We start from the raw sequence: 24,394 nt of genomic DNA on the forward strand, positions 1-24,394 counted from the left end.
GGGGTTCTGTTTTACCTTTTTGATTCATTTATATTTTATTTTTTTCTAATAAATCTTTTACTTTTCTAATTTTATATTATTCTTTATACTTTGTTATTGTTCTCCTTTTGGCTTGTTCCCTCCCCCCCCCCCCCCCGCTTTCTTTCTGTTGTGGTTTTATTTTACTTTGTTGCAGTTGTTTCAATTATACTTTTATTTTTCCTAATATATTTTTTATCTTTCTAATTTTATTTTGCTTTTTATTCCTTGTTATTATATTGCTCCTTGTTTTATTTTTGTTTTTTTTTGTCACGTCACACGGCTTGCAGGATCTTGGTTCCCGGGCCAGAGGCTGGGCCCGAGCTCCTGCGGTGGGAGCTCCGAGTCCAAACCGCTAGACTAATAGAACCTCAGACCTCAGTGAATATTAGTCGGAGTGAGGTCTCCCAGAGGTCCTCATCTCAGCACCAAGAGCTGGCTCTATCCAACTGCCTTCAAATTCTAGTGCTGGAGACCTCAGGCCAAACAAACATCCAATAAGACACAAATACAGCCCCACTCATAAAAAAAAAAAAAAAAAAAAAGAAACGACAAAAAAATATGTTGCAGACAAACGAGCAAGGTAAACACCTACAAGACCAAATAAATGAAGATGAAATAGGTAACCTACCTGAAAAAGAATTCAGAGCAATGAGAGTAAAGATAATCCAAAATCTCAGAAACAGAATGGAAAAAATAAAACAAACATTCAACATGGATCCAGAAGAACTAAACAGCAAACAAACAGTGATGAACAACACAATAAATGAAATTAAAAGTACTCAAGAAGGAAGTAATAGCAGAATAACTGAGGCAGAAAAACGGATACGTGAGCTGGAAGACAAAATGGTGGAAATAACTGCCAGGGAGCAGAATAAAGAAAAAAGAATGAAAAGAATTGAGGACAGTCTCAGAGTCCTCTGGGAAAACATTAAACACACCAACATTTGAATCATAGGGGTCCCAGAAGAAGAAGAGAAAAGAAAGGGTCTGAGAAAATATTTGAAAAGATCACAGTCGAAAACCTCCCTATGTGGGAAAGGAAATAGTCAATCAAGTCCAGGAAGTGCAGAGAGTCCCATACAGGATAAACCCAAAAAGAAACATGCCAAGACACATGTTAATCAAACTATCAAAAATTAAATACAAAGAAACAATTTAAAAGCAGCAAGGGAAAAACAACAAATAACATACGAGGGAATCCCCACAAGGTTAACAGCTGATTTTTCAGCAGAAACTCTGCAAGCCCTAAGGGAGTGGCAGGGCATATTTAAAGTGATGAAAAGGGAAAAACCTACAAACAAGATTACTCTACCCAGCAAGGATCTCATTCAGATTCAATGGAGAAATCAAAAGCTTTACAGACAAGCAAAAGCTAAGAGAATTCAGCACCACCAAACCAGCTTCACAGCAAATGCTAAAGGAACTTCTCTAAGCAAGAAACACAAGAGGAAAAAAACCCCACAAAAAAATCCTCAAATCAATTCAGAAAATGGTAATATGAACGTACATATCGATAATCACCTTGAATCTAAATGGATTAAATGCTCCAACCAAAAGACACAGACTGACTGAATGGATACAAGACTCTGATATATGCTGTCTAAAAGAGACCCACTTCAGACATAGGGACACATACAGACTGAAAGTGAGGGGATGGAAAACGGTATTCCATGCAAATGGAAATCACAAGAAAGGTGGAGCAGCAATACTCATATCAGATAAAATAGACTTTAAAATAAAGACTGTTACAAGAGATAAGGAATGACACTACATAATGATCAGGGATCAGTCCAAGAAGAAAACATAACAATTATAAATATTTCTGCATCCAACACAGGAGCACCTCAACACATAAGGTAAATGACAACAGCCATAAAAGCAGAAATCGACAGTAACACAATAATAGTTGGGGACTTTAACACCCCACTTACACCAATAGACAGATCATCCAGACAGAAAATAAATAAGGAAACACAAGCTTTAAATGAAACAACAGACCAGACAGACTTAACTGATATTTTTAGGACATTCCACCAGAAAGCAGAAGAATACACTTTCTTCGCAAGTGCACACAGAACGTTCTCCAGAATAGATCACATTTTGGGTCACAAATCAAACCTTGGAAAAGTTAAGAAAACTGAAATCGTATCAAGCATCTTTTCCAACCACAACGCTATGAGATTAGAAATCAACTACAGTAAAAAAACAGTAAAAAATACACAAATACTTGGAGGCTAAACAGTGTGCTGCTAAATAACCAAGAGATCACTGAAGAAACCAAAGAAGAAATGAAAAAATACCTAGAAACAAATAACAACGAAAACACGATGAGCCAGAAACTAGGGGATGCAGCAAAAGCACTTCTAAGAGGGAAGTTCATAGCTATTCAAGCTCACCTCAAGAAACAAGAAAAATCTCAAATAAACAATCTAACCTTACACCTAAAGCAACTAGAAAAAGAACAAAGAAAACCCAAAATTAGTAGAAGGAAAGAAATCATAAATCAGAGCAGATATAAATGAAATAGAAACAAAGAAAACAATAGCAAAGATCAATAAACTAAAAGAATACTCTTTGAGAAGACAGACAAAATTGATAAACCGTTAGCCAGACTCATCAAGAAAAAATGGAGAAGACGCAAATCAATAAAATTAGAAATGAAAATGGAGAGATTACAACTGACACGGCAGAAATACGAAAGATCGTAAGAGACTACTACAAGCAACGATATGCCAATAAAACAGACAACCTGAAAGAAATGGACGAATTCTTGGAAAAGTACAACCTTCCAAGATTGAACCAGGGAGAATTAGAAAATATAAACAGACCAATCACAGGTAATGAAATTGAAACTGTAATTGAAAATCTTCCAACCAACAAAAGTCCAGGACCAGATGGCTTCACAGGTGAATTCTATCAAACATTTAGAGGAGAGTTAACACCTATCCTTCTCAAACTCTTCCAAAAAATTGCGGAGGGAGGAACACTCCCCAACTCGTTCTATGAGGCCACCATCACCCTGATACCAAAACCAGAAAAGGATATCATAAAAAAATAAAATTATAGACCAATATCGCTGATGAATATAGACGCAAAAATCCTGAACAAAATACTAGCAAACAGAATCCAACAACACATTAAAAGGATCATACACCATGATCAAGTGGGATTTATCCCAGGGATGCAAGGATTCTTCAATATACACAAATCAATCAATGTGATACACCACATTAACAAGTTAAGGAATAAAAATCATATGTTCATCTCAATAGATGCAGAAAAAGCTTCTGACAAAATTCCACACCCATTTATGATAAAAACTCTCCAGAAAATGGGAACAGAGGGAACCTACCTCAACATAATAAAGGCCATATATGACAACCCACAGCAAGCATCATACTCAATGGTGAAAAACTGAAAGCATTTCCACTAGGATCAGGAACAAGACAAGGATGTCCACTCTTGCCGCTCTTATTCAACATTGTTTTGGAAGTTCTAGCCACAATAATCAGAGAAGAAAAAGAAATAAGAGGAATACAAATTGGAAAAGAAGAAGTAAAACTGTCATTATTTGCTGATGACATGATACTATACATAGAAAATCCTAAAGATGCCACCAGAAAACTACTAGAACTAATCAATGAGTTTGGTAAGGTTGCAGGATACAAAATTAATGCACAGAAATCTCTGGCATTCCTATATATTAACAATGAAAAATGAGAAAGAGAAATGAAGGAAACAATCCCATTTACCATCACAACAAAAAGAATAAAATACCTAGGAATAAACCTACCTAAGAAGGCAAAAGACCTGTACTCAGAAAACTATAAAACACTGTTGAAAGAAATCAAAGATAACATAAACAGACGGAGAGATATACCATGCTCCTGGATTGGAAGAATCAATAGTGTGAAAATGACTATACTACCCAAAGCAATCTACATATTCAGTGCAGTCCCTATCAAATTACCAATGGCATTTTTCACAGAACTAGAACAAGAAATTTTACAATTTGTATGGAAACAAAAAAGACCCCGAATAGCCAAAGCAATCTTGAGAAAGAAAAATGGAGCTGGAGGAATCAGGCTCCCAGACATCAGACTATACTACAAAGCTACAGTAATCAAGACAGTATGGTACTGGCACAAAAACAGAAATACAGATCAATGGAACAAGACAGAAAGCCCAGAGATAAACCCACGTACATATGGTCACCTTATCTTTGAAAAAGGAGGCAAGAATATACAATGGAGAAAAGACAGCCTCTTCAATAAGTGGTGCTGGGAAAAATGGACAGCTACATGTCAAAGAATGAAATTAGAACACACCCTAACACCATACACAAAAATAAACTCAAAATGGATTAAAGACCTAAATGTAAGGCCAGACACTATCAAACTCTTAGAGGAAAACATAGGCAGAACACTCTATGACATAAATCACAGCAAGATCCTTTTTGACCCACCTCCTAGAGTAAGGGAAATAAAAACAAAAATAAACAAATGGGACCTAATGAAACTTCAAAGCTTTTGCACAGCAAGGGAAACCATAAACAAGATGAAAAGACAACCCTCAAAATGGGAGAAAATATTTGCAAATGAAGCAACTGACACAGGACTGATCTCCAAAATATACAAGTAGCTCATGCAGCTCAATATCAAAGAAACAAACAACCCAATCCAAAAATGGGCAGAAGACCTAAACAGACACTTCTCCTAAGAAGATACACAGATTGCCAACAAACACATGAAAGAATGCTCAACATCACCAATCATTAGAGAAATGCAAATCAAAACTACAGTGAGGTATCACCTCACACCAGTCAGAATGGCCATCATCAAAAACTCTACAAACAATAAATGCCGGAGAGGGTGTAGAGAAAAGGGAACCCTCCTACACTGTTGGTGGGAATGTAAATTGATACAGCCACTATGGAGAACTGTATGGAGGTTCCTTAAAAAACTAAAAACAGAACTACCGTATGACCCAGCAATCCCACTACTGGGCATATACCCTGAGAAAACCATAATTCAAAAAGAGTCATGTACCACAATGTTCACTGCAGCACTATTTACAATAGCCAGGACATGGAAGCAACCTAAGTGTCCATCGATAGATGAATGGATAAAGAAGATGTAGCACATATATACAATGGAATATTACTCAGTCAAAAAGAAATAAAATTGAACTATTTGTAGTGAGGTGGATGGACCTAGAATCTGTCATACAGAGTGAAGTAAGTCAGAAAGAGAAAAACAAATATCGTATGCTAACGCATATATATGGAATTTTAAAAAGCGGTACTGATGAACCCAGTGGCAGGACAGGAATAAAGACGCAGACATAGAGAACAGACTTCAGGGCATGGGGGAAAGGGGAAGCTGGGATGCAGTGAGAGAGTAGCATTGGCGCATATACACTACCAAATGTAAAATGGGCAGCTAGTGGGAAGCTGCTTCATAGCACAGGGAGATCAGCTCAGTGCTTTGTGATGACCTAGAAGAATGGGATAGGGAGGGTGGGAGGGAGGCTCAAGAGGGAGGGGATATGGCGATATATGTATACATATAGCTGATTCACTTTGTTGTACAGCAGAGACTAACACAACAATTGTAAAGCATTTATACTCCAATAAAGATGTGAGAAAAAATACTACTATATACCTTATTCAGCTCAGGAAGTACGTGGTCTTCCGTCATTCTCAACATTGCTGGAAATATAAATTTTAAAACTATCTTTAAAGGGAAACTACAAACATAATTTTAATTATAGATGCATTTCAAAAAATAAATGTATTTCACTGGACTACATTTTCCATTTTCAACAGCTTCTTGTCACCAAGGAAAACTTATTTTTCTTCGAAGAACTAAAAGAATTTAAATTTGATTTATATTTTCAGGATCAAAATGGTTGGGTATAGCCATCCTAAACTATTACTTTTCATTTTCTCCTTCAATTCAACCCACTGCCACTCCAGACAAAGAAACCTAACTGCTGCCTTGAGCTAAGACTACGTGTGTAGGGATTCCTCCTAACTCGGTGATGTTTCTTCTCTTAAAATGTGCAAGCAGTTCTTTCCTCCAAAAGTCTCAGAATACCAAAAAGATGTATTTCTTTCCCTTGGGCTTTTTTGCTACATGAAGATATTTGCACTAAGACTTATGTGTGTAAACACACACTTACATGTGTGTATATATATATTTATATACTTTCTTTAATATTGTGGTTGGTTCTTTTTGTCCTTTCATAGGGGTGTCTTTATCAATACCGTGTTTTCTATACATTACATCCACCTAAGTCAAGAAGTATGCTGCATGTGCTTTTGCATAGTTTTGAATATGCTTATATTTGGCTGAGAAAGAGCACGTTGGACATTATTCTGCAAATATGGATTATTTTAAGAAACTGTTTTTAATTAATTCAAACTTCTAAATTATCTGAAAAACCAGCCATAATCTAGGTTCCACTAATTCATTTATCCATCCAAAAATTAATTATTGAGTGTAATATAGGTACTAGGGATACAGCAGTATAAAAGAAGTCCCTGCCTTCAGGGAGACTGCATTTTACACAAGAGCAAACCAAGGTTAGAGCGCTAACTAGTGGCAGCACCCAGTTACAGTTAGGTCTCCAGTTCTCCAATCCAGTGTGCTTTGCTCTAATGATAAGGACTGAGCAGTAATTCATTTATCTTCTTATGCAGCTTCTTATTACAGTTAGGACAGGCAATAAGAATATAAACTGCCTAATTACTCCAATAATTATCAGTAAAACCAAGCTACTACTTCTGTAAAAGAAAGTCACTTCTAAGGTTCCGTTTAATTTTAACATTGTAATTTATTCTAATTAACTCTGATATTAAACAGGCTGGCCTGATAAACACTTTGGCTCCCCATTCTGGCTAGTGTTGGTATGGTTTTGAGAAAAATATAAGAATTTTAAATGTCAACATCTACAGATCGCTTTCATTTTTTTATTGAAAGCAATTGTACTAGGCTAACAAATATGAAAAGTCTGTTTTAAAAATATGAGAATTAAAGATCTGGGCATTTGTTTCAAGGATATTAGCATATTATAGGTAATTTACTTTCTATTTTACTCTTTAGAATTTTAACAAATATGGGATAAATTCCATTTACGACTAAATTTTGCATATGTTGGAGGGAAATGTATGCTAAATTATTTCAAAGATATTAATAGAGGTCACAAAAATAGCAGTACAAATGGACCTAAATAAAATATGCATATCCTGTAGAGTGAGCATTAAACCATTTAGTATCAAGTCAGTAACTATTTGTTAATTACCTACAAATGCAAAGATACTGTGGAGACATAAAGAAAGGCCACAAGTGGTCTGCATTCTATTTAGCTAGGGCATCACTGTCCAATAGAAGAGATAACGGAAATGTTCTAGCTCTGTGCTGTTCAACATGGTAGCCACTAAACACATGTGGCTCCTGAGCACTTAAAATGTGGCTAGCATGACTAAGGGACTGCGTTTATAATTCTACATAACTTCAGCTAATTGAAACAGCCATACATGACTAGTGGCTACCATAATGAAGGGCACAGATCTAGAGACAGAAGACCAAAGTATAAAACAGGAGCTAAGCTATTCAAGGGCAGAGGTTTTGTCTTATTTTTTCTCCCCCTTTTCCCCCAAATCTAACACCTAACAATACCTAATACAAAGCAGAGATTTAAAGAATGTTATTTTAACCTAAGGAGACATTACAAGGTAAATAAGGGTCAATTCTCAGTGAGTGACAGAGACAATCAATGCTAGAAGGTGTATCTGCGGGGGTGGAGATGGGTGGGTGTATAGAAGAAATAAGACTGGCCATGTGTTGAAAACTGCCGAAACTGAGTGACTAGTAGAAGGCAGATCACTTATACTATTCTCTCTACTTCAATAGGTATTTAAAATTTACTACAGTAATTGAAATATGCTAAACTGATACTCCCACAATTTTTTTAAAAAGTGTTAAAAATACAAGAATGCTTCATTCAATTCACTTACCCACATACAGCCACCGAAAAAATGCTTTGAAGTTTTTCATACTGCTATCTATAACTCTAGAAGATAAAAATAAATCAGAAATGAAATTATTATATGGGGTTCATGTATCATTGTTCAATTACTGTAGAATATAATAATCCTTTCTGTTCTACTATATCCTATCTGGATGACACTTAAGCCTTTACAACAGATTTAACAAATAAAACACATACCCAAAAATAAAATTTCAAAAATGCAAATCCTGATTCTCTTAAAAAAAAAAATGCAACTAACTCAGATTCTAACTGATTATAACAGCCTTGCCACAAACTGTGTAACAGTCTTTCCTTTCCGGGCACCCAGTAAAGTACGAAATCCTTTTCTAACTTTGGAAATAAAAGAAATCAGAAAAAAAGTTTCCGGCACCATTCTCAGTTTAAAAAAAAATACTCACTGATCAGTAAGAAGAAAAAAACATCAAACACAAAAGAAAATCATTATTATAAACTTGTAATATGTCACTACCACTAGCTCTGATATCAACAGACATTACTTTTGGAAGTTGATTTTTTATCCTTACAGTAATGAATCTCAAAATTTGAATTTCCTTGGGCTTTACACAAATGTACCCCCAAGATTAAGGGTTATAAGTGGAAGTCATCTTCCCTTTGATGAAACTGTCTCTGAATATAAAGATGGATATCATTTTTTTAAAAACCTCTTTAAGCTCACATCTGTAAGATAATTACTCTAAGCAAATAATATGTGCACTTTTCACCCCTAAATCTCAAAGTCCCTTCCAAGCATTAAATGTCATAAATACTACTGGAGAAGTAGGTCAGCATCATTAACCTTTCTGTACACAGTAAAACACCTGACATAAAAGACTGTAACATCTCTTGTGTTACCAAGCACTATGATCAAAATTGCCTTGCAGCAAAAATGAAAAACAGAAAAGACGTTCCTTTCTGTCTTTCCCAGTCAATACTCTCACCTCAACCCCCAGGCAACCACTGATCTATTATAGGCTAACGTCAAAGTTCTCACTGCCTCAGTTTCTCCATTATAACCTAAAATAATGCTATATTCTACTTAGCTCAAAGGAGGAAGAAGTTAAATCAAAAACTACCTTCCACTGAAAGGTGATCACAGAAAGCTTAATATTTTATGTTTACTCTCTGCAAATACGAAGAACCAAAAAATTATTCAACATTCAGGAAAAGGAATATCATTTCTCCTCCTGCTTTGTTCTTTGAGTACACACATCTGTAATAAGCTCTACCTTCTAAAAGCCCATTAGGGGCTTCCCTGGTGGTGCAGCAGTTAAGAATCCGCCTGCCAATGTAGGGGACATGGGTTTGAGCCCTGGTCCAGGAAGATCCCACATGCCACAGAGCAACTAAGCCCGTGTGCCACAACTACTGAGCCTGCACTCTAGAGCCTGCGAGCCACAACTACTGAAGCCCGTGTGCTTAGAGCCTGTGCTCTGCAACAAGAGAAGCCACTGCAATGAGAAGCCTGCGCACCGCAATGAAGAGTAGCCCCACTCGCTGCAACTAGAGAAAGCCCGTGCACAGCAACGAAGACCCAACGCAGCCAAAAATAAATAAATAAATTCATTAAAAAAAATAAAAGCCCATTAAAATGATGGTGGATTGGTGGGGAGAGGTGGATGTGTTATAAACTCACACACAAAAAGAGGACACTAGAAAAAAAATTTTTTTGAGTTTCAGAAATGTCAAAAGCCGACAGAAGACTAGTGATTTGGTGAAGGTCACCAGAGGCGGCCACGTGCCAGGCATTGTGGAAAGAGAGCAGCAAGGAGTCATCCACCCGGCAGACGCCAAGGATACTCAGTCCTTAGAAACATCAAGTTCAACAGAAGACATTAGGATGACATCTGGGGCTGGACAAAGGAGGACAAACTGAAACACAGAGCGGCCAATACACTCTTTCCCCCAAAATATGAATGCCTAGGCATTTACTTCCTTCCAGACAAAAACAGAGTTCTTCAAAGAAGCTGAATAAACTGGGAAGAGCCAAGGCAGTTCTGGGTCGGCACTGGCTGCCCACAGCACAGGTCCGCATGCTCTGGCACTCATGCTGGCTTTGGGCCGCCCTGCACCCAGCAATTCCAGGCAACTTTAAACTGCCTCACAAATAAATATGAGTAAACAATCGGGCATCAGGTTTTTAAAGAAAGCTTGCAACAAGAGACCAAAATAAACAGCAAAGTGACACACAAAGAGGAGATAATTCAGGGAGCAGCAGAGATTTTTTAAAACTCTAATTAACGTCCTCAGAGAGCTGTGGGAAGATGTCACATCCACAAAGCAAGAGCACAGCTTTGAAAGATGATTAAACAAATAAGAAAACGCTTAGAAATTAAAAGACGGGACTGCCATAATAAGACATTCAATAGCATGGTTCAGGTCAAAGATCTCGTCCTCCACTCCACCTGGGCTATTTATTCTAAAGTTCACACCCTAGACCTTCATTACCAACGTGAACCTTTTGTAAAAATGTATTTATTTATTATTTTTGGCTGCGTTGGGTCTTTGTTGCTGCACATGGGCTTTCTCTAGTTGCAGCAAGCGGCGGCTACTCTTTGTTGCGGTGCATGGGCTTCTCATTGTGGTGGCTTCTTTTGCTGTGGAGCACGGGCTCTAGGCACGCGGGCTTCAGTAGCTGTGGCACGCAGGCTCAGTAGTTGCAGCTTGTGGGCTCTCTAGAGCGCAGGCTCAGCAATTGTGGAGCACAAGCCCAGTTGCTCTGTGGCATGTGGGATCTTCCCTGACCAGGGCTCGAACCCATGTCCCCTGCATTGGCAGGCGGATTCTTAACCACTGCGCCACCAAGGAAGTCCACCAACGTGAACATTTTAAATCTCAATTTAAAGCACCCTGCTCACCAACAACCAGCAACTATCTTTCCAGCGACTTTTCTCCAGTAGCCCAACATTCATCCCACCAAGACTACCACCTACTAGTTCTACCACCTTTCACTGTCTCACACCCCCTCTGTGTCCTCACTTCCCTCCTAAATCAGTACAGATTTGAGGTTTATCATTTTAATCATGCCCTTGCTTCAATTTCTTGCCTCCCCTTTGCTTCCTTTTACTCACCAAGCCTAGTAAATCAAACTGCTCACCTATTCTGTGCTCCCACTCGAGCAGCTGACCCTGGCTGGAGAAAACCACACAGCCATGTTGGCTGGTCTCATTTTAACGCTCCTGGGAACGCTAACCAAGCAGCCCTTAGCACTACTGACAATCCTCCTGCTTCATCAGCCCATTCACGCTCCTACTGTACTAGACAAATGGCTCACACCTCTTCCTTTATTCTCAAAGCTCAATACCACTTCCCCATCCTTACCTTCAGCTGATGACAGAACATTTCATATTTCCACTAAGATAATAAAAACAATTAGAAGTGAACATCCCCAAGCCCTCATCTGCTCATATACCAGCATCTGTGACCCCTGTCTTGGCCTTCTCTCCTATAACTATGGAGGAACTATTTTTCCAGCCCCTTCCCTGACCCACTAAATCCCATCCCCTTTTGAATCCTCTTGTTCTAGCAATCTTCCCTCTCTTTGCCATCTCAACTGTTCCCCTTCAGAAGAACATTTCCATCATAAATAAATATGCTCTAATTTCTCCCATTGTAAAAAGAAAGAAAAACCCAACGACTATTTTTAAATGCTGGCCATTCCCTTTACAGCAAAACTCAAGAGACTACATTTGTTGTTTTCTTTGCATCTGCTCTCACTCTGCATCATACCTGCTCCCATGACGCCACAGAAGTGGCTCTCATCGAGGTCACCCATCATCTATTCTGATAATATTCTGATCTATTCCACTTCTGGTCCTCACCTTACTTGACTCAGCAGCATTAGACAACCAATCCCTCATTACTTCTTGCAATGCGTCCTTCACTCAGCCTGCAGGACACCCACTCCTTGGTCTTTCTGCCTCTCCAGTTTCTTTCGCTAGCTCCACATCAACCCCATTTCTAACACTGGAAAGCCCATCACCCAGTCTTCAGATCTCTCCTCTAAGCGCACTAACTATCTCATCCAGGTTCGTGGCTTAAAATAATACCAATGTGCTGATGGCTCCCAAATTTACATTTCCAGCCCTCACTTGAACATAATCTCATACAATCAACAACATGCTGGACAGCTCCACCAGGGTATCTAACAGACATTTCAATTTAATATGCCTAATACATTGACCATGTGATCAAAATTAACATCAATAAGAAGAGGTAGACGGACACTGTTTGCCTCTGGATCTGACACCTTGAGAAGGACACTCCACCGATTATGTAATATTCTGGCCAGGGATGTATAACTTGAATCAAACCATGAAAAAATCAGATAAACCCAAATTGAGGAACATAAAATACATATATATTTCCTATATTCTCCCCCAAGCCTTCCCCATTTCAGTAAATGTTAGTCATACTCTACCAGGTGCTTAGGACCTAAACTCGTAATTATCCGTGACTCCTCTATTTTTACCATCCACACAACCATTCAGCAATCTTGTTATTTCTACTTTCAAAACATACCCAGGTTCTGACCATTTCTGATTCTGACCACCATTTGTCTCATGGCTTCTGTCCCTGCCCTCATATAATCTATTCTCAATACCAAGTAAATAACAAGAGGGATCTCTTTAAACCTAAGTCATATCCTGTCACTCCACTGCTAATAACTCCCTAAGAGCTTATTATACCCAGAGTAAAAGCCACAGTCCTTACAATTGCCTACAGGCTCTATACAACCTGTCCCATCCTCTGTGATCTCTTTCAATTCATCCCCTACAACTTACATTGTTGTTCAAGTCACTTTAACTGTAGTGGCTCCTTGAGGTCCCTCATATATACCAGGCATGCTCCAAACTCAAGGCCTTCATACTTGCTGTCTCCTTTGCCCCCAAAGTAACAGGGCTCACTCGCTCCTCTCTCCAACATCACCTTCTCAGTGAGGCCTTCCCTGGCCAAAAAATTGCACCTCTACCTCCAGCATGCCCTAGGTCCTCCTTCCCTCATTAGCTTTTCCCACCACTACTTATCACTATCTGACTTGCTGTATGTTTTAATTATTCATTTCTTTATTGTCTGTCTCATCATGTAAGAATATAATATCTATGAAGGCAAGATTTTTTTTAAAATCAGTTGTTTACTGCTATACCCTCAGCATCTAGAATAGTGTTTAAAACATAGTTAAATGCTCAATAATTGTCTATGATGAATGATAGCATTGGATAATTAAGTCAAGAAAATTTCACAGGAAATAGAAAAGACAAAGATATTTTAAAAAATGAGAGTAAAAATAAAAGACATGGAGGATCAATCCATGAAGTCTAATATCTGACTAACTAGATTTCTAGAACAAAAATCTAGTTAAAAAAAAGGAGAGGGAGAAATTATCAAAATAATAATACAATATAGAATTCAGGTTAAAATGGCATTTTCTTATTATGAGTACAACAAATGAGAAGACCCATATTTAAAACTCTATTGTGAAATTTCAACATATCAAGGATGAATAAAGCTTTTTGAGAGGAGAAAAAAAACAGCACACAAAGGAATGAGAATCAGAAGCACCAGACCGTCCACTGGCAACAAAAAGGCCAAAATACAATGGAGCAAAGCTTTGAAAGTTCTATGAGAAAATGAATCCCCCTTCATAATCTATACCCAGTCAAAACCATCAATTAAGTGTGGCAGAAGGAGAAAAGACCCAAAAGGACACACAAAGCTTACCCTCACACATCTGTTTTCTAAGTTACTGGAAGATATTTTCCACAAAGTGATTAAATGAACCAAGAAACAGAGGAGATCCTGGAAGTAAGGATCTAACCCATGAAAGCAATGAAGAAAACGCCAGGGCGGTGGCTGCACGAGATGGAGCCTGCACGCAGGCTGGTGCAGGCAGGGGGAGGCTAATGGAAGAGGCAGCAGGGACAGAGGCAGTTCCAGGGGTGTGACACTGCCCCTGAGACGGCGGAGAGCCTGAGGATGTGAGCAAGGCAGAACTGTGCAAGGAGAAAGCAAGCAGAGTCTAGGAAAGACAGACATACAGAGAAGAATAATTTCTCAAAACTGGTTAAGTAAAAGAAAGGCAGTACAGTCATACAATTTAGAAAAATGGAAGTAACCTACAGACCTAAAACCAGAAATAGTTAAAAGGATTCCCTCTGGAAAGAGGACCTGGGGTGAGGATGGGCGGGACAGGAATATACCACTTTAATGTATGAAACTGCTGTGCTATTGGACTGTTTTAATCATGTAAAGGTATAATTTTGATAAAAACTTAAAAACTCATTTTTAGAAAATCACAATTTGCTACGTTCTTATTTATAAGTAAAAAGTAAAACATTTTCAAGTTAATGATTCCAATATTCAAGTATCCCCAATACTTACTGAAGAAGTTCATTTGCCTTGAGTATGAAAGAACCCACTGCAGTAATAGCATCTAAAAGGAAGTAAATAAATAAATATCATTTGTCAAATAAGTAGAGTGGATTTAATGCATTCTATTGAGGAATTAAATTACCACCTTCAATTCCTGAAGCATCTAGTCCAAGAGGTTCATATTTTTGCTTCCATGAAGCCATTCCTTTCAGTTCACTCAAATGGTATAATAAAGACTCTGAGCCACTATCGAAAACAGAGCAGAAACACCATCGTCAAGGCGGCAGGCAGCTACTATCTTGCTTGAATATTTCTAAGTTTTCAGAAATAAAAACTGAAAGTAACTTTTTCTTTCTATGAGAAATAATTATTTCTCAAAATTATTTTGAAAAGCTGTAGAAGAACATTTGGTTGTCATGACTAGTGAGATGAATATATGACCACAAGATTAAACTTTGTAAGATCAAATTATGCTCCACAGTTAGTCCTGGCACTTTTAAGATAGTCGTATTGTTCACCCAACAGCTATGTATTTAACATTCAACCAATATTTATTAAGCTCCAACTTTAGGTCTGGCACCATGCTAAATACTGGGGACTTAATGGCGAACAAAACGAAAGGGTCCTCATGACACTGCCAGTCTAATGGGGGAGACAGTCATAACCATACAATCAGACAGTATATCATTCCAACGACCATAAATGCCTTAAAGGAAACACACCAGGTGCAGGTCTAACAGAAGAACCTGATCTAATCTGGGGATTAGGGAAGGCTTCTCTGAACAAGTGAGATTTGAGCTGAGAGCTAGAGAATGCAAGTGAAGAACAGGGTGGGAGTGTTCCAGAAAGCAAAAGGGCTGTACAAAGGCCCCGGGTAGGAGAAAAACTGTCAAGTTTGAGAAGGCCACCAGTGTAGGTGAAGCAGATGGGCAGCCATCCAAAGGTATTAGTCCTAAGAAATGGGAAGACACTGGAAGTTTTTAAATAAGAGTAACATGATCAGATCCACTGTGGAGAATATATTTGAGGGGCATAGTGTGGACTGGAAGAGACCAGGCCAGAGGGTCCTAAAGTGATCAAAACGGGAGGTGATATAGTAAGGCCCAGGGGCTCAGCATGAAGAAATTTATCAAAATTTAAGTCAAACACTGAACATCTACCTGCAAACTGCTTCACTGAGGTAGCTGTAGCTAGAAACAGCATGAGACTTGAAGATCTGGGACAGTCTTGGCTCTGACACTTAATAACTTTGGGTCAGCCATATATAACCATTCTGAACTTCAGTTTCTTCTAAATGAGGATAATCATAACCAACACCTTGCCAAGGAGTTAAATGCAAAAATATATACATGCTTTTACATAACATATAAAATGATATACAAACTTACTTAATTTCACCACTCAAAAAAGGGTATATGCCCTATTCAAGACATACCTCATGGCTGTCTGGGTGAGATAAAAGCCCAGACAGGGCCTCGGGTGGTGAAAAGATGTTGGAAAGTTATTTCATAAAGCAGAACTACCATTATTGATTCTTTAAATCTTGGGCACACCAAGAGTCCCCTCAAATGCTAATGCAACAATTTTAGCCAGAAGAGGCTCAAACAGAGAATGCCAGATGATGAAAAGAAGGTTGCGGAAAGAAGACCAATGCCAAGTACGTGTAGATGCAATACCAAAAGAGTCTACATCACCTTCATACCTCTGTAAGTGACTTATAACCAATTTTTGTATACTGGAATATGATGACTCTATAGATTGGCCAAGCTTTTTTAAGCCCTAATTAAGAGAAAAAAAAGTATTCAGCATACAAGTAAGATACTATATGCCATTCTAAAAAAAATTAAGAATGTGTTCATAGCCATTAAAATACAAAGATAACCGCACCTTTACTGTTAACTGGTTCATTAAGAGGGTCTGAAGTTCAGCACTACAATGAAAAAGAAAGTATTTTTAGTCTCCTCTATTCAAAATCTGAATGCGTCACTTAAAACGTTTAAATTTCAAAGAACAAACAAGATTTTTAAACAAAATTAATAAAAAGAAATAGCCCAACAAAAATTAAGACTTTGTTGTACTCACAAAGAAATGGGCAAAACAGGAAACAATAAAGTCTAGGAACAGACTGAAGTAGATATAAGAATGTACTATATGCTAAAATGGTATTTCACACCAGTAAGAAGAAGGTGTAATACTCAATGAATTATACTGGGCAATTACCTGAACACTGAAAAAAAAAAAGAAGTTAGTCTTCCACAGCATATGACCAAATAAATCACATCTGGAACATGTAAATGGAATAAAAACATAAACCGCAAAAAAATCTCTGGAGGAAAATACAGATCTTTGAACACTTAATATGGGAAAGATCTTTTTAAGAATAATGTTAAGGCAAATACAATAAAGGAAAAGACTGTTTTGGCTACAAAGAATTTTAAAATTTGTATACATTTAAAAAGTACATATATAATATATTTACATATATTATACATACACTCAGAACAATCACATTTATGTAAAAAATAAATACGTGAATAAAAATGCCTAGAAAAATATATACTACTTTTTTGGTCTTTGTGCACCAGAATTTTCTTTCTTTTTTTTTTTTACAATGAATGTGAATTGCTTTTGAAATAAATTACTTTAAAAAGAGAAGGAAAAGCAAGAGTACCTAATATGAGCTCATTACCTTGCTTTCCCCCACAACAGCAAGTCCATGAATTCATCTTGCACTGATGTGGTTGTATTCTTTTCCTAGAGAAAGATCAATAAAATCATAATAGGTATTTTTTAAATTATAAGCATATTTATTCAAAATTACAGGAACATGTCTCCCTTTCTTATTACCCTTAGCCTTCTCTCAAATTCATATTTAAATTGATTATCTGAATAGCAGTTACAGGAAAACAACCAGTCAGCTCTTCCAACTCCTGTCCTTAATCCCCAAGCCCTACCAGCTCCACTTCACAATCCTGTCCCCACCTAAGTTGTACCAAGGGGAAGAGCTGGTGTATCACTCTCTGAGATAACAGTATGAGGTTAGACCAAACCGTTTGAAAGAAATCATGATCTGAGCCTTTTACAAAACAGACTGATTTTTCTCATGTCCTTCATGAAGTAAACAAGGATAACGTGCATTCTTTAACACCTTCCATGGGAAACTCCAGGCATATTACCTGCACAAACTTGGTGAGACGAGAATCCATCTGCATCAATATTTCTTCCCATGCTTCACACATACATGTCAGTGACAAATTTATATACTATTAACAAGAAGACAAAAATATTAAAGTAGCAAAAAATATTTAAGTCTACATGCTAACTAAATAATACATGTTTCTTACTGTCAACTGTCTCAAAGAAATCCAAAATTTACTATAAATCACTTTTAACTCAGTTAAGCCTGAGAAAGAAAAGACTATAGCTAACACTTGATAATCATTTAACTATCAAACTTTCTCAAATTCAGTTTTTATCTGGTAAAACAGATATTTTCCAGCTTTCTACATATAAGATGCATTTTATATACAGTAACTGTCAAAATGCTGACTGGTCAACTATTCAATTTTCAAACAGTATCCTTTTAAAAAGACACTAATCTCCGGAAATCTTTGACATGAAGTACATGTAGCTCCTCTATGCAGATGCAGACTCAATTTCTCCAGTCCTTCAGTCGGGCTGGCTTTGGGGCTTAGTGTGACGAAAGCAGAAGTCTAAGGCCCCAGAAGGTTTTGCATGCTTCCACTTGCACTCTTGACACCCCTGCCGTGGCCACCACTTCATGAACAAGCCTGGTCCAGCCGGCTGGGAGATGAGGAATGTGCAGTCCAGACAAAGCCATCACAGCTATGGGACACTTGGACCAGCCAGCTGACCACCAATGTACGACCAAGCCCAGCCCCGAATAGCTGAACCTGGCCCAGAACAACAGAACCTTCTAGCTGAGCCCAGCCCAAATCGTCGACTAAAACACCAATCACAAGCTAATTTGGGGTGCATTTATCATGTACAAAAGCTAACTGATATGATGTTTTCCATACTACTTTATTTGTAAAAACACTTAAAATTCAAAATATTGTTTTATTTATGAGAATGTTTAAAAAGGTTTAAACTACTTTTTTTCTTTTCCTTTGGAGAAATAGAGATGGGTAAGAGTAGATTTTCAATTAAATTTCTCTTTCTTGCTTTAACAGACATTATAAACTTGTCTATCAGACTAGACACCTCCGCCACATAAAGTTGGCTTTAAGAAGTAAGATTTTCAAGTTTTTTATTTACAGAACATTAGAAATTTATAGTAAACAGTCACATAAAACAAGCTATAAATAAATACCTGTAAAAGAGCCGAAATGTGAGTAAACTTTCTGGCCATTCGAGTTACTTCAGGTAAGAAAGAGTACAATAGATTGGTTTCAAGCTGTCAAATCAAAATAATAAAGTAAGTTACAAGCAGACATATTTACTTCTTTTAAAGAAGAGTCAAAGTCTAACTACATATCAGAAAGACTATGCCAGACTCTGCTCCTTTTGAGCATAATGGTTTGGAGAGCAGAATATAATCTTAGGATTTTCTAATCTGCAGTGTCTATCTATGCACAGATCACCCTCTCGAGGTTAGCAACCCCTTCTACATAGTTAGAATAAATGTAATAATCTGTTTTATAACACTCTTACGAGGAATTTAAAAAAGATCACAAATTTCTGTAAAAATGTTAAAGGAATTATAGTTATTGATAAATACAAGTGAAATATCTATTACAATGGTACATGAATTATCTCAATAGAGTTGTTTGAAAAATACCTATTACAAATTTCACATTAATAGTGAATCATTTTATTACAGCACCAAATGCAATCCTGGAAATCACATTTTCACAGAACCTTAAGATGGAGAGCAAATATGAACAACTGTTCCAGCAAACGTCAGGAAGTTAAGAGTTCTCTGATGGTCTGAATACAACGAATGTTGGAAGGCATCACATGCATCACACCTTGCATCTTTTCACCCTACTTTTGTTTGAGAGTTCATGCGTTCTTAGGCTAAGTGGCTGGGTTATCTGCGATGAAATTTTAGGGAAGGTTTTCTTGAAGACAAGGCTACAATCTAAATAATCTACAGGAGCCCAGTTTCCACAATCTATGATACAAACAGCACACAATGAAAAAGGGTTTTCCCAACATTAAGTAGTCATCTTACACAAGAGGCAATGTGTTAGTTAAGAGCACTAACTCTGGAGCCAGACTGTGCAGCATCACTTTCCAATGCTCACCAAGCAAATTACAGTTTGTACACCCATTTACTCAACTATAAAATGGGGATAATAGTACCTACTTATTAGGTTATTGTGAGGATTCAAATGAATTATACTGAATCACTCAGTACTAGGCACATATTAAACAATTAATAAATATTAGCTTTTATTATTATTAGGGTCAGAATCCTAAGAAAACACTTGGTACAAAGATGGAACTGGTATAGCAATGAGTTAATATAGTCATTAATAGACCATATTAATTATGCTGTGCCATTGGAATAGTAAGGTATTCACCAGTAGGACTCTATATATGTCTTAGAAGCTCCAAGTCGATTTTTTTGCTTTGTTTTGTTTTAATGACCTTAGAATCCAGTGAAATGGATAATAAAAAACTATAAAACCTTTAAAAATATATATTTACCCTCTGCTGCTATTAGGTTCCAGTACTCACCTGAAAGTACGAAACTTCTGGGGCACCACTGGTGGAAACTTCTGTGACCACTGACAATGATTTCAAATCACTTGATAGACATAATGCAAGACAAGTACCAACAATCTGTAAAACAGTCAAATCTCCATTATATGTAGTGTTATTGCTAGACTGCATCTGCTTACAATATAGGAGGCAAATATTCAGAGCTCTAAAAAGCAGAAACACATGCCTGGCTCCTGCCACACATGTGGCACATGAAGGCATGTATCCTCTTAGTTGCAAGGACACAAACACACACCCCCAACAAGGGGCCCAAACTAAGTGTTGGAGAACTAACATTCCCACAGAGCCTATAACATTTTCTATCCATTTAGGGAACTGTAAGAATAAGAAGAAAAAGATATGGAGAAGACTGAGACTGAGCATAAGATTGCTTCTGATGATGTTTATCAAATTCCAATCACAAAGTGTAGCTCTTAAACACAAGACTAGAAAAACATTAAATCATAATCCAGTGTATCATACCAATCTTTTTGTTAAGAAAAAAATTTTTGACTAATTCCACTAAGAGCCCCTGATCTTCATAGACATCGTATCACTATTCTTAGTAGGAAAATTATCCTTTTAACACTTAAGAACAAATAATTCCAATAACTGAAATTAAGAAAAAAAGTAATGTTTTATTCTTTTTCCATAAATCAGTCAGCTGCTATATTCTAAGAGAAACAAAAAGGAAGATTTTAAAGAAAAACTTACCCCAGTGACTCGAGCAATTTTGAACATTCCATAAGCATAAAGCTCAATAAATGCAGAGCTTCCTCCAAGGACAAGAATATTAAGCCTAATTAAAAATAATGCAACAAGCTGAGGACAACAGACAGGAGCGAGTTCTTACACCAAGACATGCTCCTGCCCTCACATAATCTGCATGTTCAAGCTTCCTTGTGGGGGAACTGAATCCCACAACAAATTCACCAAGCCTCAATCACATTGGGCTTATTCCTTTCTTTCAAAGGAACAACATACATTTCATCCAGCCTAAAAAAACATCAGTTTACAGTAAAATAAGAATATATTATTTTAATGATGATTATATTTGTATACTCTCAATAACAAAATCATCTCTTTTCCAGTTAATATAAAGCGCCAACAGTTTTATCATGGCTCTGATGCTAAATGCATTAAGTGTGCTTAAAGAACCTGAACATTTAAATTTAAATTTTAGAAACTCTAGCACTTCCACCCTCCTTTACTTTTTAAAATGAAAGTACATCATAATATTAAACTTGACACAACCAAGTATCATAGAATAAGAACGAGTAAATAATAGATATTGTCTGTTTATTGTTCAGAGGTATTTGTCAGCAATGAAATAACATGACAAATAAGGAAATTGTCCTTGGAACTTTAGTCTAAAAACTGCCTCAAATATCAAATATCAAATTTAAGAAAATAAGACTTGTTAAATATTTAAGATATCTGCAAGATTTACCTGACGTCTCCCAAAAGCTTAATAATTTCATCAGAATTTTCTTCACTAAAATATAAACATAAATTGGGTTATCTTTAACTATATCTTTCAAATAATAAAAGAGTATCTTACTTGCAAGGAAAAAAGGCATATCTTACCTAAATATTTTTGAGGTGTTGTTATAACTAGAAAAAAACCAGAAATGCATTTTTTAAAACACATGAGAAAATTGTCAGTGTTAAAAGGAAAGGAAAGAAATCTGCAAGATTAATTCCAATGAAATTAAACTCTGATACTTACTTTTTGGGCAGTGTAGGAAGTTTCGGTAAGAGAAGATTTGATTCATCCTCAGAATTATAAAAGGACGTTAGAACACTAAAAAGGTGAAAACAAAACAAAAACAAGTATTATAAAAACAAAGATTCTACTTTTCTTTCCATTAAAAAATACTAATTTTTTTAAATGCCCAATTTTATACATCACACATTACCAAGTAAACAGATGCCACACACAGTTTATCACTGTAAAATAGTCACTATAACAATCACAAACAAGAAATAGAAAAGTTGGAATTTCTTCATTTACTTATAACGTTATTTCTGGGGAAAAAAAATCAGCCTACCCACTTTACATTTAGAGGAACAAATATTTATAAACAATTTTCTCAGCATATGAAATGTATTCAAATGTATTCAGTATCAGCACCAGATACAGACTGACTGACTTAACTCTCCTCTAAGAACCAACACTGAACATATGAGTTCCAAGAGTAACTGTAAAGAACACTGCAATTATTATATAATGTAATGATGGCTTCTATAGCTTACATACATATGAAGATGTAAAAACCCAGCAGGTACACAAGATGACACCACGTATTTTGAAACAGTCTTATTTATCCCCCCCCCCTTTTCTTCAATCCTACCTCCGAATATGGCTGGAAATAAATGAGTAAGAAGGTGAAAAAGTAGTGTCCTGAGAGACCCTGGAATCTCCACATAATATTTCTGAACTCTTAATGAAAAGCGTGTTAGGAATACACTTAGCAGGTAACTGGACTGAGATAGAAATTACATGGTATATTCTGTTCCTCTAATCTTCTATGAATTCACATGACCATTTACAACCTTTATTTGATGATGGATTAATCACTGTTTTATCTACAGTGAATTTCAAACCCCAGGCTAGACCTTGTTATCTAATGCTTTACAGTCCCTTTCTTAGGAAATTTGTCAATTAATAATCAGGATTTACAAATTCATTTGATATTAACTTAAAACTTAATTAGAATGAAAAGAAAATTATCGTATTTCCTCAAAAAAGAAACTTTTATTTTCAGTATTCACTAAGCCCATTGATTCTTTAAGCCATCTTTACTGCAAACCTGGCGTAGTACTTGACTTCACAGACTAAGGCAAAACTATTTTCACAAAATAAGGAAACTATAGGGACCATGAACACAGAAAGAACCCATTCAGCATCAAAACAGAATGCTCAATTCAGCACTTTTTGTACTCTAAGGATATTCACTGGGACACAAAAACACAAAGCTCCAGGTGAAATATATGGTGAAAAGGAAAACAGAACCTCAATTTGCTAATCAATGATTTTAATTAATATTCCTTGAATGTATAAGTCATCGATACAAACCGTTAAAAATAACTGAAAAGAAAAATCTTGGCCATTGAGGCGTTACTGCTCCAATAAGAAAAGAGATTTTTTCAAGAGAAAAAAAACCCAACAGAGCATTAAAAAAACTGCATCTTGATAAGCTTAAAACAAAAAGTTAAATGCAATGTACACATACTCAACACCCAGATACTCCTAAGTTTCCACTTTTAAAAAATGAGAATTTCAAAAACATACTACTGTGACTACTGGGGTTTTTCTTTTTTTATTACTCAACCTGCTCTCGACGGTCACTTCCATCCAATGCATACAAGAAACTGGAGCCTCCACAGAAAAAGAGTGCAAGCTTTCAGGTTTTTCTACATCACACAAAACGATTTTCTTGGTGTCAGCAAGAGCAAAGGCCAAAACTAAAGAAGAAATAATCAGAATAAGTTAGTGCAATATTTGAGAAAAATAGGTATTTCATTGCTTCCCCAATTTTACTATTTTAAAGACAACATAATCATAGAAATGATTTAACCCCCAAATCCTTGCTTTAAATAATTAAAAAACTAAAAGATATCTTTGCATATAGTTATGCTGTTACCTACGCTTATTTTCAAATGCTCAAACTTTCATGAGCAATCTACTACTTTCTCGTGTACTGTTCTTAACATCTTACGTATCACAGCCTCTAGACTGGAACCTTGATGCCAAGCAGAAAATACTGAACAGGCATCAACAAATAAACAATAATATCGTTATCACCAAGACATATTGGTCCCCACCCAAAAGCGGAAAAGTGATTCCATCTGCTTGGTTCTTGGAAGGTTTTTTATTCCTTTTTTATTTCTAACCCTTAATGAACAGGGCCATCAAATACCGATGGGTCTTCTTCCTTTCACTGTGGCTGAATTATCTAGTATAGTTTCTCTACATAAGTCATTAACATCGTCCTAACATATCAAATTGAAGAATTTCTAAATAGAGGGCTGTGAGTTTCACTGTATACCAATATATGCAGCTTTGCTAGATGTGAGGCAATCCAAGTCTCCTCTTCTTCAAAACGATTTAAAGCAATCTTGAAATAATCATTACCAAAAAAAAACCCTATTTTACTGTCGAAAATCACAAGACATTTTTTAATGATAAAAATATCATCTACTTAAATACATTTTC

General features: G+C 36.6%; 1 protein-coding gene across 6 annotated transcripts in view; it reads right to left on the bottom strand.

Annotated features, from left to right (window-relative positions):
• ANAPC4 (anaphase promoting complex subunit 4) overlaps positions 1-24,394 on the bottom strand; it is a 41,330-nt gene that overhangs the window by 12,785 nt on the left and 4,151 nt on the right. For all 6 annotated transcript variants that reach the window (XM_033421613.2, XM_033421615.2, XM_033421612.2 and 3 more), the window contains exons 3-17: positions 23,511-23,643; positions 21,905-21,979; positions 21,763-21,789; positions 21,626-21,670; positions 20,890-20,974; positions 20,152-20,256; positions 18,779-18,862; positions 17,622-17,708; positions 17,135-17,199; positions 16,333-16,375; positions 16,148-16,224; positions 14,591-14,691; positions 14,455-14,506; positions 8,042-8,097; positions 5,685-5,731 (exon numbers count right to left, since the gene is read on the bottom strand). In XM_033421613.2, the coding sequence (XP_033277504.1) occupies positions 5,685-5,731; positions 8,042-8,097; positions 14,455-14,506; positions 14,591-14,691; positions 16,148-16,224; positions 16,333-16,375; positions 17,135-17,199; positions 17,622-17,708; positions 18,779-18,862; positions 20,152-20,256; positions 20,890-20,974; positions 21,626-21,670; positions 21,763-21,789; positions 21,905-21,979; positions 23,511-23,643 (1,082 nt within the window). The remainder of the gene's footprint in view (positions 1-5,684; positions 5,732-8,041; positions 8,098-14,454; positions 14,507-14,590; positions 14,692-16,147; positions 16,225-16,332; positions 16,376-17,134; positions 17,200-17,621; positions 17,709-18,778; positions 18,863-20,151; positions 20,257-20,889; positions 20,975-21,625; positions 21,671-21,762; positions 21,790-21,904; positions 21,980-23,510; positions 23,644-24,394) is intronic.

This window comes from Orcinus orca, chromosome 4 (assembly GCF_937001465.1).
Source record: "Orcinus orca chromosome 4, mOrcOrc1.1, whole genome shotgun sequence".
Taxonomy (NCBI): domain Eukaryota; kingdom Metazoa; phylum Chordata; class Mammalia; order Artiodactyla; family Delphinidae; genus Orcinus; species Orcinus orca.